Source organism: Rana temporaria, chromosome 3 (genome assembly GCF_905171775.1).
Source record: "Rana temporaria chromosome 3, aRanTem1.1, whole genome shotgun sequence".
Lineage (NCBI taxonomy): Eukaryota > Metazoa > Chordata > Amphibia > Anura > Ranidae > Rana > Rana temporaria.
The window spans coordinates 240,662,026-240,680,138 of record NC_053491.1 but is presented as its reverse complement, the minus strand read 5'-3'; the positions used below and the strand labels follow the sequence as shown (position 1 = coordinate 240,680,138).

General features: G+C 42.5%; 1 protein-coding gene across 2 annotated transcripts in view; it reads left to right on the top strand.

Annotated features, from left to right (window-relative positions):
- ABLIM3 (actin binding LIM protein family member 3) overlaps positions 1–18,113 on the top strand; it is a 349,775-nt gene that overhangs the window by 268,739 nt on the left and 62,923 nt on the right. For both annotated transcript variants that reach the window (XM_040344529.1, XM_040344528.1), the window contains 3 exons: positions 1,715–1,802; positions 7,473–7,531; positions 15,416–15,487. In XM_040344529.1, the coding sequence (XP_040200463.1) occupies positions 1,715–1,802; positions 7,473–7,531; positions 15,416–15,487 (219 nt within the window). The remainder of the gene's footprint in view (positions 1–1,714; positions 1,803–7,472; positions 7,532–15,415; positions 15,488–18,113) is intronic.

Sequence of the window (18,113 nt, the reverse complement as noted above, 5' to 3'; positions counted from 1 at the left end):
GGGTGGAGAGCTGAAGGTACATCAGTAAGGAGAGCTCTGAGAGCTGATTGGAGGGAAGGGACTCACCCCCTTTCACAAAGCACACAGGAACAAAGCTGAGGCTGTCAATCAGCCGGAGATCCCTCCTCTGTCACCTTTTTCTCTTGGTGTCTGGTAAACATGTCAGAAGGGACTCATGCTGATAGCAGAGGAACGAAGCAGCAGACAGAAATGACACTTAGTGCTTTTAAGTGAGACAAGTACACATTATAGAGGGATATGTTTTGCTTATATTTCATGTCTGAGGTTTACAGCCACATTAACACAAATGTGGGAAAATTGTGCAGGTAATGCTGCAAGGGCCACATTTTTGTAGTGAGTATTGTTTATAAATACTGTACAATGTTGGAAATGAATAGCTATATAAAATGTTTAAATGATATCCTGTCATTAATTCTGTCATATCATCATTAAATTATTACACAATTGTAAATGACCCTTGTAAGGGTAAAAAGAAACGTTTTCTTAAAGGCGGAGGTTCACACACAAAGTGAACCTCCGCTTTTTGGATTCATTCCCCCCCCCCCCTCGGGTGCCACATTTGGCACCTTTCGGGGGGGAGGGGGGTGCAGATACCTGCGGGGAATCCAGCCTGTCACGTTTTCCTTCCTATACCACTAACCCTAACCCTTTCTATAACACTAACCCTTCCTATAACACTAACCCTTTCTATAATACTCTCCCGTTCTATAACACTAACCCTTCCTATAACACTAACCCTTTCTTTAACACTCTCCCTTTCTATAACACTAACCCTAACACTAACCCTTCCTATAACACTAAACCTTACGTTAACTCTTCTTAGAACACTAACCCTTCCTATAACACTAACCCACAAACAAATTCTTCCTATAGCACTAACCTTCACACTATCTCTCCCTATAACACTAACAATTCCTATAACAAGAACTCACATACTAACCCATCTTATAACACTAACCGTCCTATAACACTAACCCTACTTCTAACACTAACCCCCACTTTAACCCTTAACCTTACACTAATCCTCCTTGTAATATTTACTCTTACGCTAACCCTTCCTTAAACCCTAAGCCCCACACTAACCCTCCCTGTAACCTTTAAGTCTTGTATACACGACTGGTTTTCCAGGCAGGAAAACAGACGGAAATCCTGTCCGGATAATAGAAAATCTGCTCTCTATTTTCCCGTCGGGTTTCCCAACTTTTTTTTTTCTGCCAGATCTACTACTTTCCTATGGGAAAGACTGCCAGACAGTGCCGATAGAGCATACACGGCCGTGATTCCCGGCCAAAGCTCCATGGCAGTTTTCCTGCTGGGTTCTCGGCTTTCCCCTCGGGTTTTCTCAGCAGACTTTTTACCGCCGAGAAAACCGAGTGTGTGTACAGGGCTTAACCCTGCCCTTTCCTCTAAAGCTTACCGTCATACTGACATGGTCTGTAATTTTACCCTACCTGTAACCCTAACCCTTGAACTAAGTATCCCCATAAAAATAACCCTTCTTGTCAATCTCAGCCTTACCCTAACCCTCCCTGTAGCACATTTGTAATGTTTTCTGTGTGACTTAAGTAGTTCACAGATTGAATATTATTTTAGCCTGGAGTTCCAAGTGCAATACTTTGAGTTAATTGTAAAGTGACTGGAATAATGTAGAGAATCTTGTGACATAATTCCCAAAGGGTGTCTGTTATTTCAGGCAGGAGGAAAGCACTATCACCCAACATGTGCCCGCTGTGTACGTTGCCAGCAGATGTTCTCAGAAGGAGAAGAGATGTACCTGACAGGTAGGACATTTGTCACTGGGTCTTTGCTTAACACTGTCACAATGTCATCTCCTGCCGTCTATCCCATCACAACCTGTCTGTTATACTCACATCACTTCTTTATGTTACCTTTTCCTCTCTATAGCTTAGATCCATAACAGAGCTCATTATGCAGCAAAAATGATGTCCCATCATTGTAATGTTGAAGGATTAACAGTGATCAGTTACAGAGATTAATCAAAGCACAACACTGTCTACTAACAAAGAGCAAAGCAAGCAATCAAAAATAAGATATCCGCAGTTTAATCATTCTAATGTTCTGGGACAAATCCAAGCTCATCTGCAATGCCGCTGACCAGCTCCCCTTGCTGCCCTCAACTTAGCCACTCTACCTTGCTGCAACATTTTTTAACAAAGGCATTGTAGAACAGAGAGGTATCAGGGAGGTGACTTTGGACTGTGGAGTGCAAATATGTCCTCAATGCAATCTCTAGTTCTTGGTAATGTGACATCACATTGCAAGGAATGGAAAGAAAAGTGTTTTTGTTATGTACGAGAACGTTACCTGGTATTCAGAGCCTAGTTGCAGGAGGAGGCCTCTCTAACAGCCCTGGCTCAGGAGCCGCTGGATTGGGGGCAGCGGGCTGGGAGCGCAGTGGGGTAGGAGTGCCTGGGTGATGACAGTAATCAGGCACAGGATGCTGGTCCTTAAGGAACGGCTGGTGCAGAGGACGGCTGTTGCAGAGGAGGAGGGTCAGCGACTCTGGAGCTGGCACAGGTACTGGAACAGCGGCAGCCGGAGCAAAGTTAGGAAGCCGGGTTAGTACAGCGTGATCAGACAGTAGCGGGGTCAGGCAGGCCGGGTCAAACTCGTAGTCAGGCAGAGGATCTCGTAGGCTAAAGCGTGGTCAAGGTTCAGGCAGGAAGTCTGGCAGCGGTAGGTATAAGGCAAAGCAAGGTCAGAGCAAGCCGAGGGTCGGGCTGGAGAGGTTCGGATGGTCAGACGGAGCCGGGTCAATACAGTACAGATAACAGGTTCAACAGGATCACAGGATCTATGCACAATCCTGCAGATCAGACAGCAAAGTGACACTGCAGCTTGCTGGCTTTTAAGGCAGAAATGGCGCCTATTGTGCGCTAACGTGCACGCGTGAGCTCCCGCTGCGTGCGCACCCGTCATGCATGTGCACGTGACACTGGCACACGTGCCCGGCGCACAGGTATGGGCAGCTGCTGCTGCTGCTGAACTTGTGTAGTAATATGCGTGCACATGCACGCATGCTGGGACCTATTGGCAGATCACTGACATTGCCCCCCCCCCCCGAGGGGCAGCCTCCGGATGCCAAGTCGGGCTCGTTTCTCAGGGTGGGCAGAAAAAAAAGCACAAATCAGTCTTTGGGCATGAATATTGCTCTCAGGTTCCCAAGAGTTGTCCTCAGGGCCGTACCCTTTCCACTTGACCAGAAATTGAGTTTGCCCTTGCCGTTTCCTGTAGTCAAGGATGGCCTCCACCACGTATTCCTGGCAGCCATCAACCAAAATGGGTTCAGGTGGACTGGCCCCTCTGTCAGGAAAGGGTCGGGAACTGCAGGCTTCAACAACGAGACATGAAATACCAGATGAACTTTAAGGGAATCAGGTAGGGACCGTTCATAAGATACCTCATTGATCCTTCTTCTTATTGGGAAGGGCCCCATGAACTTAGGTGCCAACTTCTTGGAAGGACAAGTCAACCTGAGGTTATTAGTAGAAAGCCATACCTGATCACCCGGTTGAAGGTTCAGCTCCCCTCTCCTCTTCTTATCGAAGGCTTTCTTGCTGTCGGCTTGGGCTTTGGTCACTGCTTCCTGAAACACCTGGTTGTTGCGGCTGAGAAAATCCACCGTGCTCTGCACCGCCGGGACTGAGGATTCTGGAAGAAAATCAGGTAAAAACGTTAAGTTGGAGCCATAATTGGCGAAGAAGGGGGACTGCACGGTTGCCGAATGGTTGGCATTGTCTAGGCAAACTCTGCCAAAGGTAGCAGAGAAGCCCAGTCGTCTTGAGAGAAGGACGTGAAGCATATAATGTACTGTTCAAGGGTTTGATTTGTTCTCTCAGTTTGCCCGTTGGTTTGGGGGTGGTAAGCTGAGGAAAAGGCAAGTTCAATTTTCAAGGTCTCACATAGGGCTCTCCAAAAACATGATGTGAACTGGACCCCCCTATCTGACATGATGTTTGAAGGAACTCCATGGAGTCTGACAATATCCTTGATGAAGACACGGGCAGTCTCAGCAGCCGATGGAGTGCTTTTCAATGGAAGAAAATGGGCCATCTTAGATAGACGGTCAACGACCACAAAAAATGCTGTACACCCCTTGGAACATGGAAGCTCTACTATGAAGTCCATGGCAATCATCTTCCATGGTCTATCAGTACAGGTAGGGGTTTTAGTAATCCCCAGGCTCGGTTCCTTGTAGTCTTGTTCTGATTGCAGATAGGGCATGCGTTGACATATGATTTGCAGAATTCCTCCAAGCCTGGCCACCAGAAGGTAGGACGTACCAGTTCAAGGGTTTTGCGGACTCCAAAGTGCCCTGCCAACGGGTGACCATGAAGGAGCTTCAAGACTTCTACTCAAGTGTTTTCTGGAACAAAAATTTGCCTCCCTTTCCAGAAAAGTCCATCCCTGGGTGTCAAGGTGATACCGGGAGGTTTGGAAGAGTCTGTGGATGTCTCCCTAATTCGAGAGAGCAAGTCAGGCTGTAGGAGTAGAAAATTACCTGCCGGAAGAATGGTGTCGGGAACAGATATGTCCTTGGGGTTGTCATGCATCCGTGATAGTGCATCTGGCTTGATGTTTTTTGAACCAGGACGGTAAGTGATGTGGAAACAAAAGCATGAAAAGTATAGTGCCCAGCCAGCCTGCCGAGGTTTCAATCGTTTGGCGGATCTTAGATACTCCAGATTCTTGTGATCGGTATAAATTAATACTGGATGTGCAGCGCCTTCCAAAAGATACCTCCATTCCTCCAATGCGGCCTTGATGGCAAGTAGCTCTCGGTCACCCACATCGTAGTTCCTCTCCACAGGGGAGAGTTTCCGGGAAAAGAACCCCACAGGAAGCATCAGATCTTTGTTCCCTTGGCGTTGGGAGATGATAGCCCCCACTGCTACCTCGGACGCATCTACTTCAAGTAGGTAGGCCAGCGCCAGATCAGGATGACTAAGAATCGGGGTTGAGGTAAAAAGTTCTTTAAGTGTATCAAAGGTCCTTTGGGCTTCTGGGTTCCAGTGGAAGCGTAAATTCTGCTTGGTCAACTGTGTAATAGGCAAGATTATTGCAGAAAATCCCTTGATGAACCTTCTATAAAAATGTGCAAACCCTATGAAGCGTTGCACTCCCTTCTTATCTAAGGGTACCGGCAAGTCCAGTATAGCAGACACCCTTTGGGGATCCATCTTGATTCCTTTAGGGAAGATCACCAGGCCCAGGAATTGGATGGTTTGCTGTTCAAATATGAATACTTGTTCCAAGTCAGCGATTCAAACCTTTGTGAGCTCAGCATACTAGTCATACCACTAGCATCAAGAAGTGGATTGGTAATGGCAGCTTCCACTATGCTTCTCGAAAAGCTTTGCTACACTATGAAAGGGCTAGATCCTCTATCAAGTTATTATTGCTGCCTGTGTCCCCACTTGAGTGCTGTTCCGATGACAACTAGTAGACTGCTGTAACACCCTTACCGTCTTCTAATAGGGAGAAGAAACTATACAGTCTGGTGTCTGACAACACAAAAAAGGTTGTCTGTGCCCATCCCATTTATTACATCATACATACAGACAGCACTGCTTGCAAAGAACAACACCATTATGCCATTGTCAGGCCTGGAGATGTTAAACTATGTATAGCTTCTCATATAAAACAATATCCCAATTTCTGCTATAAACATGCATCTAGTAATTGACCATTAGGGGTTCAGTTTGGCTGCTAAAATTAGTTTTTTGTTGAAATAACCAATTATTATTATTACTATACAGGAATTATATAGCGCCATAGTGTAATGTAATTTTTTTTAACAGATTGATAATAATTTTTGAGCAGACATTGTATTTCATTGATCGGCAGACCTGCAAAGCCTACTTATTGTGTCCAAATTCTCTGTGTTGTATTGGTGTAAATCTAATGCCGCGTACACACCATCACTTTATGTGATGAAAAAAAACGTCATTTTTTGTAAAGTAAAAAACGACGTTTTTGAAACTTCATTTTAAAAAATGACGTTGCCTACACACCATCGTTTTTTCAAAATGCTCTAGCAAAGCGAGGTTACGTTCAGCACTCTTTTCCATTGAAGCTCGCTTCATAACTAGCTTCTGGGCATGCGCGGGTTTAAAAACGTTGTTTTAAACGTCGTTTTTTGCTACACACGGTCAATTTTTGTGAAACAAAAAACGACGTTTTGAAAAACGGCACAAAAAATTGAAGCATGCTTCAATTTTTTTTTGTCGTTTTTCACAAGACATAAAACGACGTTTTCCCCCACACACGGTCATTTAAATTGACGTTTTTAAAAACGTCAGTTTTTTTCATCACATAAAGTGATGGTGTGTACGTGGCATTAGATGTAGGAAATTCTCTATATATTAAATATTACTGTTTATGAACAGCCTTTACAGAATCTCTATATGTTTTCCAACAAATGAATTACACCAAAATAACTGTTGTATGTGTGAGTCTAATATATGCTGCAGTCAGTAATGTATTTATAAACCAGCTAAAAGATTACATCATCGCACATTTTCACTCCCTACGGATCACTGCAAAAGACAATGTTGGCGCCCTCTGCTGGCTTGATTTAAATATTGTAGCATGTTTTTAGCGGAGAGCACCTGAACTTGCTGTAGACAGCCAATGTAAAAAATTATTTTGTACATTTTGTTTAGGCCATTTCATTTTCAAGTCTCTATGAGCTAGCTAATTAAAATAATAATTATTTCTTATTTTAGAGTATCACTTTATTTTGAGGGAACAGTGTATTGCTATCCTTTTGTACACAGACTATTAAGTTCCAAATCCATCTGTCAGATGTGTTTTATCAGTGAAAGCTGTTGCAGGTTAGAAAGTCTGCTATTCATTTTGAATTCCCTGTACAGTTGCGTGGGTTGGTCACCTTTGGATGCTCCCCACGTTCCCAGCAGTGTCCTGGAAACAGACACCAAACAGCATATTTCAATGCACAGTCCTCTGTGGCTTCACTGTTAACTGTTTCCACATTTGTCAATAAATACCATCACAGTGCAAGAGTTTTAATTTCCCATGTTTGCTGAGCGCTGTATACTGGCTGTTACTTGGAGATGTAAATCCACATCACGCCTTGTGTGCCAGTAGTACAAAGAATTCAGACAGAGCTATTATCTAGGATTCCCAAGAGAGCCGTCATCATGTTGAAGGTGACCTTCAAATACTGCTGTGTGTACCGAATATCCCATTAACTGCCAGTGATCTATGAAAATGTGTTTTCATAGGGCAAAATACGGGGGTTCACACAAAGCGCTTTCGAATTCTGCTTTTTATTATATTAGCTTCTAGGTTCCACTTGGTCTCCTTTGCTGTCATTACTTTTTTTTTTTTTCGCTCGTACCTGTTAACAGAGTGCTTCTAATTACCTGCCATTATTATTGTTAAATGGACATTTCTGTTTTATGCAGGCTCTGAAGTGTGGCATCCAATATGTAAGCAGGCGGCTCGGGCAGAGAAGAAGCTTAAGGTGCGTGGACTGTATATCATTTTTTAACCCTCTACAGATCATTATATTGCCATTGGTCTTTTTCCCTTTTAGTATTTGTTATATTTTATACCATAGGTATATGCAGCCTTTTGCTTTTGGGTGTGCACCCCACAAAGCTCAAAGACACATGCTGGTGTGTGTATGTATATACACAGCAGGGGTGGACTGACAACCCATGGGGCCCCCGGGCAATAGAAGATTATGGGGCCCCTGGGCTTTCAGATGGCCACTACGCCAGGAGGCAGTGCAGAGGCAGGGCAGCTAAAATCTCAGGATTTTCACATCAAAAGCATGTCGGTTTAAGACATAGCAGGGACAGATGTAAAAAAAAACACAGATTTTTACATACTGTCCCTGGTTTTATTGAGCCTGGAAACCCTGATGGGGCCCCCTAGTGGCATGGGGCCCTCAGGCAGTGCCGAAAGTCCCAATGGTCAGTCCGCCCCTGATACACAGCAAACAGAAAATTCTCCTGCGCTCTGGTATCTCCTGCTATAGGGTAACACGGTCCAATTACAGGGTATATTCAACGGTCTTGCAGCCCTCCTCAGAATCATGGGAATTCATACGACTAGAAAAGAGAAAAGAAAGGAGGGTGCACCGACCTAGTGTGATACCGTATAAAAGGGTTTTATTAAATGTATTAAAACAATGGTTATACTCACAAGATGAGTTGTATAACACGCTTCGAAAAAATAGTACAGCTGGTACACAGCAACACCAGAAGAACACGGTGACAACACAGATTAAGTGGTATCTGACCAGTGGTATGGCAGACGCGTTTCAGGGGTGTAAACCTTTCCTCAGAGCCTTGGTGATCTGTAGTTGCTCCCTCATAATGAAACCTTTGGATATTTTCAGGTTATATCCGAAGGTTTCATTATGAGGGAGCAACTACAGATCACCAAGGCTCTGAGGAAAGGGGTACGCCCCTGAAACGCGTCAGCCATACCACCGGTCAGATACCACTTGATCCGTGTTGTCACCGCGTTCTTCTGGCGTTGCTGTGTACCAGCTGTACTATTTTTTCAAAGCGTGTTATACAACTCATCTTGTGAGTATAACCATTGTTTTAATACATTTAATAAAACCTTTTTATACGGTATCACACTAGGTCGGTGCGCCCTCCTTTCTTTTCTCTAATGTATATACACATACATACATACCCAGACACACACACTCTTATAAATAAATGTAAAAAAGCTTTTCTAAATGTATTAAAACATGGAAGATGTCAGTAGAGCAGTGAGCGGTGTCAGTAGAGCAGTGAGCCGTGTCAGTAGAGCAGTGAGCGGTGTCATTAGAGCAGTGAGCGGTGTCATTAGAGCAGTGAGCGGTGTCATTAGAGCAGTGGACAGTGCCAGTAGAGCAGTGAGCGGTGTCATTAGAGCAGTGAGTGGTGTCATTAGAGCAGTGAGCGGTGTCATTAGAGCAGTGAGTGGTGTCATTAGAGCAGTGGACAGTGTCAGTAGAGCAGTGGACATGTCAATAGCGCTGAGGTTAGTGTCAGTAGGATAGCAGATGGTGTCAGTTAGTGGAGCAGTGGACTGACAAACATGGAAGATGTCAGTAGTGCAGTGAGCGGTGTCAGTACAGCAGTGAGCAGTGTCAGTACAGCAGTGAGTGGTGTCAGTAGATCAGTGAGTGGTGTCAGTAGATCAGTGAGCGGTGTCAGTACAGCAGTGAGCGGTGTCAGTAGAGCAGTGGACATGTTAATAGTGCAGAGGTTAGTGTCAGTAGGATAGTGGATGGTGTCAGTTAGTGGAGCAGTGGACAGTGTCAGTAAGGCAGTGGGTGGTGTCAGTCGTTTTTTTTTATTATTATTATTTATTAATTTTATTTTAAAAAAATCATTATTTAAAAAAAAAATATTTTTCATAATTTTGTACAATATTATTTTTTCACAATTTTTTTAGGAGCCTTGTTGGGAGGCTTTGGTGACAGAGATTCCCCAGTCAATTTCTCTGCAGCCTCAGCTATACTATGCTTCATTTATAAATAGACACAGAAGCAATCAGTACCGATAAATCACTGTGTTCATTCAGAAAAGGAAGGGTCTGGTAAATGACATTTACCAGCCCCTTCCCCCACTCTCCAGCCCAAAACATCCACATATTGATTTTATTTTTTAAAGCGGAGTTGCAGTCCCCCAAATACTTTTTAACCATTCCTCCGTACTCGTCTCAACATATACAGCAACATTTGGAACATGTCATATGTGTAATTTTTTATGTTAAAATATTTGAATACTAACTAGATATCAGAAACAGGCAGGTTGTGGGCATCTAAAGCCCTCTTCTATTCATTTACGGGATTCAGAGCAGCTGGCTACCCAACATGCACCTCTCGATCTCATGCCTGTGCAGTAATGCCACTCTGGAAATAATGCAAGATTTCGTCACTAGGCGATTTGCATGGACTGCTGGGATACATAACGCCGCTATCCCAGGAGTGACAAAATTGGCTAGGCGGTCGCAGCCGGAGGTGCTGCTGTAAAAAAAAGTAAATAGGTATTTATAATTAGTATAGAAAAAGGGTGCACAATAAAGGCCTGCAATGCACTTCTCGGCGCCAGGAACAATGTATCAACTATTTCTGAGATGAAACTGTCAGATATAGATCTCTAAAAAAAGAGAAAGAGTAACAGGGGAAATACCTACAGATTGTAGTTGGTATTTAACCCGACAGCAACAATTTAAAATGGAAATGAAACAGAACCATTCAAAGCAGATATAAAACAATGTATCAAAATCACAGAACTGGTGTTCAAATGATAAAATAGCGCTATAAGGCTGCATGTGGTCCAGTTCCAAAGATAGACCTAAAAGCCAGAAAAGATAAATATTGTGACAGGTGATCAAAGAAAAGGTGTTTAGAGCACCTTACACCAATCCAAAGAATTCACCAATAAGTGGGTCCCGCTTTCCCACTGTGGTTGTAACTTTCCACAAATGAGGTAAACACAGCTTTAAATAGCTTCTCATATGTCAGAATATTCTCTTTCTTTCAAACAGGTCATGGGATTAAAACTCAGTGAAGGCACAGGGAAACAAAAAAGCACTACAATAGTATAATTCTGTTTACAAATGCGCCCCCCAAACAGTTAAACATCCCATCTGATAATGCCCGTACAGGAAAATCACTTGTAAATGAGCAGAGTAAGGAAAGGTATCACCAGTATCACCGCCGTCCTCCACGTCTAGGGGCCGCACGTGTGCTGAGCAGCCATTAATACAGATGCGGTTTGATTGGTCATCGGTGGAGCGCAGTGGAACGCAGTCTCCTTACTTCCTTGTGGCGCCGTTGTAGCCACGCCCTGACTGCGTTCCACTGCGCTCCACCGCTGACACTGTTTAGTGCACTGTTCAGCCTCGTCTAGCCGCAGCAGCTGTAAGCCTCTTATAGGATTTGACAAGCTGCTGGCAGTGGGGTTGGATTGGGCTTCTGTGCCCTTTGGCCGCTGCTAAACGCCAGAAACCCATACACCTACGCTAAATGCCCAGTGTGCTTGGAGCCTAAGGCCTTGTACACACGACCGAGGCAAAAACCAGCAAGAAACTTGCTGGGAGATATTTTTTTGCCGATCGTGTGTACATTTTCGTTGAGGAAACTGTTGAGAAACTCGACGAGCCAAAAAGAGAGCAAGTTCTCTATTTCCTCGACGGGAGTCTCAAATTGGCTCGTCGAGTTCCTGGTCGGGCTGGTTTCAGACGAGAAACTCGAGCGTGTGTATGCTAAGAAACCCGCGCTTGCTCAGAATAAAGTATGAGACGGGAGTAAAAGTAGCATTTGTAATGGAGATAACACATTTTTCAAGCTGTAACAGACTGAAAAGTGCAAATTGTCTCTTACCAAACTTTTACTTAACACGCAAACACATGAAATTAGCAAAACCAGCCCCAAGAGTTTAGCCAGTGGAATCGAACTTCCCCTGCCGTTGTATGTGTTGTATGTCACCGCGTTTGAGAACGAGGAGATTTTGTCTTGACTGTGTGTATGCAAAGCAAGCTTGTCGAGTTCCTCGACAAGCCTAACAAGAAACTCGACGTGGAACTCGATGTGTTTCGCCTGACGAGTAACTCGGTCGTGTGTACGAGGCTTGACTGTTGGTGAATTAGAAATTTTTGAAAACATTGAAAAATATTTTACAATATATGAATATCATCTAGTTTGTGTAGACTTCTCCCCATCAGGAGTTCCTTCACACATCCTAACGCCATTCCCTTTTATGCTGTACAATGCAATTTCAGACCAGTGCTTACATTTTTGTGTACTGACCTCCCCCCCAGTCCTCTTTACTGATCCCTAAAAAGGAGACAAACGGGGGCAGGAAAACGTAGGCCAGAGTGGTTTTGGATGGAATTTACATAACAGATCACCCTGGATTCTTGGTGTTGTGGAAATATATGGAAGTTTTGCTGCAAGTAGTGCGAGTCATTTTACCATCTTTGATAACACTGCAGTTTATTTGAACTCTGGTCCTTGCATTTTAGTAAATGACAAATGCTTGGCCCATACACAACAGCTAGCACTGCAAAATAGTGTCCTGGACCTCTAACACATCTTCAATTTCCGCAAAGTCAAAAAAGGGAAAGAAATCCACATGAAACGTGATATTCATATATAATAGATGCCCTCCTGGTTTAATGCATTCTGCACTAAATGCACAAATGAGATGTACACAGGATGATGCAACAAGTCAGGGGGGCCCAATTATCTCTTGTTCAGCTCAACTGTTACTAATGACAAAATACTGTTTATTCCAGAATGGATTTAATGAATCCATTTTGTTCCAGTGCACAGGGGAGTTGCAGAGAAAATACTAGAGAGACTATTAAATGTAAAAAAAAGTAGCTCATGTAAATGTCATGATTTATTCAGAATTTTTATCAAGCAGATGCTGAAGAAAATGAAGTGGTCACAATAGTTCTTTTGTATTTACTGTATACTTTATTTTGTTCTTTTGTAGTTCTATCTACTTAAAACCTAACTTGTTTTTTTCGTTTTCAAAAGATTTGGAAAGAGTTATGATTTCTCTCATTTTTTATATCTGTTAACCCCTTGCTTCATGTCACAATGATACCATTACAAGAAATGGAGGAAAACAGGAAGCCTTAGGCAGAAATAAAAACACTGTCAGAAGTTCTAACTCTTCCATGCTTTATGTGTTTTTGTTTTTCCCTATTAAAGAAATTTCCCATCACTTCCTGTCCTAGCAGGAAGTGAGTGGAAATATCTCTAATAGGGACAAAGAGACCAATATTACACTGGCCGAGGCTCTTAGGCCTTGTACACACGATAGGTTAACCAGAGGGCAACGGTTTGAAGGACCGTTTTCATCGGTCAAAACCGATCGTGTGTGGGCCCCATAGGTTATTTAACCATAGGTTAAAAAAAAGCCAACTTGCTTTAAAATTAACCTATGGATTCCTAACCAATAGGTCAAAACCAATCGGTAGGCACGACCATCGGTTAAAAATCCATGCATGCTCAGAATCAAGTCGACGCATGCATTGAACTTCGTTTTTTTCAGCACGTCGTTGTGTTTTACGTCACCGCGTTCTGACATGATTGGTTATTTAACCTATTGTGTGTAGGCGTGACGGATCATCAGTCAGCTTCATCGGTTAACCTATGACAACTGTCCTTCAGACCACCTTTGGTTAACCTATCGTGTGTACGAGGCTTTAGCCTTCCGAGGTTTATCCAAAACAGAATTAAAAATTTCCTGACATTAGACTTCATTACCAGGACCAGCCATAACCTAATATAATTCCTTTAATAAAAGCGTGAGATGTGTTTATTATGTGTATTGCTAGCCAACTGTTTCCAATAGTATGGTTGAAGAATGCCTATAAATATGAACTATACTAGAAATTCTAGAACTATACTTTATACAAACCAAAACTCTTCAAACACTCTTCCGATGGTAGACATGTTTAGATTTTTCACATGAACCTTTTGACAATTTTTCCTGCAAGGGTAGATACAGATTAACTGATTTCCTACTGTTTTTGTATCCTCCTCAATCATGGCATCATCATTCACGACTGACACAAGAAGGACACAAGGAAAGTTCCTTCTGGTTCATTTGAACAAACTTTATATTTTCCTGATTCTGGTCTGCTTAGTTGTGACAGACTGCCTGACACCCTGACTAGGTATCCCCACCAAACTACAGCTTTTTTCACTCTGGAACCAGAATATAGCAATTTCAGGCCAAACCTTCCTAATTACAAGACAGGGCCACTATATTAGGTTAGGACTGTAGATACCAAATGTTCCCCAGGCATCAGACAGATCCAATGTTGGAGTAAAACAGGACTGAATTTGTTAATAAACACCCCAGTATGAAAACCTTCCTCCTAGAAAAGTATGGCACACATTACAATTCCAGGAGAAAATTACATTACATAAACAAATAAAGAATCAAACACAAGAAAACAATGGATTCCTTCCCGGCACCTAGCAGTCTGGGATCTGGAGATGATTAGTGAGGGCTTATCACCTAAACCTAATTACAACAAACAATACTTGATGCCAGGAAACCTGTAACAGAAAATAAAGTATAACCCAACATATGCTGGAATTCACCTATTGCACATAACACATCGTCCCAGGATAATAGTTGCACTATGCACAGTATGCCAAAGGGTCCAAGAAACAGTCCCTTCAGCTCTAATTGCATGGAAAGGGTAGCTGGTATAAGTCACAGCCAGCCAGGTACCTAAGGAAGTGAAAAGGTTCCTTGTAAACCCAAGAGGGGGGTCTTCTCAGTCCTGGGTCCATTGTCAGTGGGAAGGAGGCTTGCCCCATGAGGCCATGGGAGCCCAAGTCACAGTGATTTCCATGAAACCCCCGAAACATTAAAATTAATGTTCAGCTAAAACATTTCTTTCTTTAGTTTTGGATAGAGTTGGGAATCCCTGTTGGGTTCTTACTGCTATCAGGATCACAGTTGGAGATATTTCCTCTTACTGTCAAGAGACAACAGTTTTACCAGGCAGGAAATTAGAAAATGTGCAACTGCAACACAGACAGAAATGCATTTCTTAATTGGAGAAGCTTTATATTGCTGTCCATGTCCCTGTTGCAGATTTTCTCACTAAAAAATCCTATTGATTATAGATCAATAGCATTAGCTGAAATTCACCTACAGATTTTAAAAGGAATAACTCATCTTATCAAATTCTCAATCCAGTGATTCCATAAGACATGGCTAGCTGGAAAGACATTTTTCTATGTCATCTCTTTAGATAACTCATACTGCTCTGGGAATCCTTTGTCATGTGTGATATTTGTGTTTATACATACTGAAATATTTTGAAAAATATATAAATACCAGTTTAAAATTCATAAACTTTTTAAACATATATAAAACTGATCAAACACCCTCATAGTATCATTAAGGTGACTTCTAACAGAGAGTGGATATTGCTATTTACTGCCTCCTGTACCCTGCAAGATTACTCCCCCCTTTCTAAAACCTATTCGTAAAATGCAGGCAACAGTGTGGAGCCTTTGGAGTCCTACATAGTTCTATTCTGCCTAAGGGAGCAAAGAGAACTCTGTCACTGGAGATGGGGCTGGTTACATGAGTTTCACAGGGTTTTTCTTCTATTGGCGGTATGTCCATGTTAAGGTAAATTACCTTTTTTTAAATAAACCTTCTAGTGAGGCCTATTTGTAGCATTTACATAAATGGGCTAGTGGAGTTGCCTATCTATAGACATGTATTATTAATCTTGTATCTACTGTACGTGTGATTGGTGGCACCATATGTTCCATGGTTAAAAGCAGTAACATAAAAACAATTGTTTGAGTACTCATAGATTATGTTGTGTTGTATTTATGTGTTCACAGTACAGAAGAGCTTCTGAGACTTCAATCTCCCCCCCGGGATCCAGCATTGGTTCTCCCAACCGGGTCATTTGCGTAAGTGTCTTGTGCTGATACTGTATACATCAAATTTCCTTGAAGTATTTGTGGGAAAATACATTCATAAATAGTTTGCTTGGCAGGCTTTATATTTCCTGTTATTCCTGCTTGTTGGCTTTTATTTGCATATTAATTCCTATTTGACCTGCTTATAAGCTATGCATTGTTTTGATTGTACCCTCTACCATTCATGTTATTAGTATGACAGGGTGTGACAATGTGGATGACTGATTGGGATCTTGCACTACTACCAAAAAAAGTAAACCGCACAGATTTGTATCTAGTCATTAGTGGCGTCTGTTTTTTTTTTTTCTTTCAATAAAATCTGAATTACATTACACACATCATGCAAGTACAATTGCCTTTAATTGATTGCTGGATACGTATTTCAGGCTTTCTATTGTGTAAATTACAGTGGAGTGGACAGCTATGAGTGTATGCACACAATGTTGCAAATCATTTACAATTAAAGGAAACCTGTATAGATAGAATATGTGTGCTGCCATTGTTGTCTTCCACTTCCAAATACCAGCTGTTATCCTGCTCTAGTAACTGCTTTAGTACATTCTAAGCCACATAACCTGCAATAAACAACTTCAACTTCACTCTGGCTTTACTTTGCTTGCTTATTTAGGCCAGGTTCACAAATGAAAATTGGATGCAGCTTCCCAGCATCCAATTCGCATGACAGGAGAGTGTGACCGGCACTCAATGGAGCCGGTTCACACAGCTCTGTGGTGGCCACGGTCCACATTTTAAAAGGGTCCTGTGCGTCTTTGGTTCCGATTCAGGTGCAAACTCAGAGACAATTTGGACCTGATTCGCACCCGAATCGGCGAACAGGGACGCACCGGACCACATGCTGTGACCCACGGCCGTAGCATATGTGAACCCGGCTTTAGGGTCAGTAACTCAGAAACAAATAAAATAAACTTGTGTTTTGCCCATGTAGGGCAGGACAACAGGTTTATTTAATGTCAGATGAACTAGTAGCTTATACTTTTCCATTCACTCTTTTGATTTTCTGTTCAGCTGCAGCAAATAAGGAGAAAATGTCTTGTTTAAGACCCGATCTCATGACCCGCTCCCTACTTAGCCAGGAGTAGAATCAGGAAGACGATAGCAAATATTAATTTGCTAATGTCAAACAACTGGGTGGGCTCAGGGCACAGTTCTCTGTGCCCTGAGCTCACCCCTTTTTTTAAGGCAATTAGAGCCTCAAGCACTAATTATGTGCTTAAACTCGATTGAAATCCATGTGTCCGGTGCCCTGCATGTAGATTAGGGGTCGGGCACAAGGATTGGGGGGGGGGGGGCGCCAGTGTATAAAAGGCTGCTTTTTTTTGTAAAATAATATATACTTACCTTCTCTGTGCAAGGAGAGGTACCCCCGCTTCTAGCAGTCCACAACTGGCGATGTCCACTCCCCAATCCTCCGGGTGCCTCCTTAGCAAGCCAAGGAAGCACCCATGCAGGTGCACTCCCAACTTGGGCTGTGTGTATCTATAGATGCACACAGTGCTGGTAGGCCTCGTCCCTGCTCTTTCCTCCAAGGAGTTTGTCTGACAGCAGCAGTAGCCTATGGATGCTGCTGCTTTAAATGTCTCCTATGTAACCAGGAAGAGAGAGAGGAGCAGAGCCGGAACTGAGATATCACTGAAGCCAGATAAGTGTTTAGGGATTGGGGTGGATAGGATAAGTAGTGGGGCATTTTTTACCTTATGCAGAGAATGCATTAAGGTGAAAAAAGGTTTAACGTTTAGAACCACCGTAACAATTTTTACTACTATGTAGCTCCCGTTTTCATCAGCATGCAACCTTAGATGAATGAGGTATGCGAGATTTGACAAGACAGTGTATAGAATATTAAAATACGGGTCTCCCCTGTCTGCCCTCACAGCTATATTTTGTAAACTACCAATTTCCCTTGCCCGTGTAATGTAGATGAAGAGAGAAAGGTGTTTTTGTAGCCCAAATCAGAAGGGCAGTGTGGGTTACAACCCTGACAACCTCCATAGATACAGTACAGTGGGTGAACGTTGTCACCCTAAGACAGGAGAGATGTTATTCAAAGTATCACCAGATGAAAATAATGGAAAAAAGGCCATATGAAAAAGAAAATCAGTGCATATCTTAGATCTGGAAAGCTACAATTAATTTTTGTTTTGGCGTTTATATACGCTTTACCTTTGCTTTAATACTCCAGCTTTAAAGATAATCCAGAAGTGCCAGCTTACTGTATGTATCCTAATAGATGTATCTTTAATATGCCAATGGATGGTCACAAGTCAGCCAACCCCAGTATACTTGAAACTGTTTAATTAACCCTAAAATAAATTTTCTTTCATTGAAGTAAAAATGATATAGTGTAACTTCATATTAAACATTTGGTTATAAAAAGAGCAGGGTCATATTATTTAATTACACATAGGTGTGTAAGTATCCATGGCCATAACACATGTGTGTGTATGTATTCTATACCGTATATAATATTTGGTATATAATGACCTATCAGCAATTGATTATATGTGTGAATACCATAGACAGCAGTTTGGTACCTGTGGCCGACTGTGCACTGGACATATAGTGATGTTAGATCTCATCCAATCGCAATCACATTTTC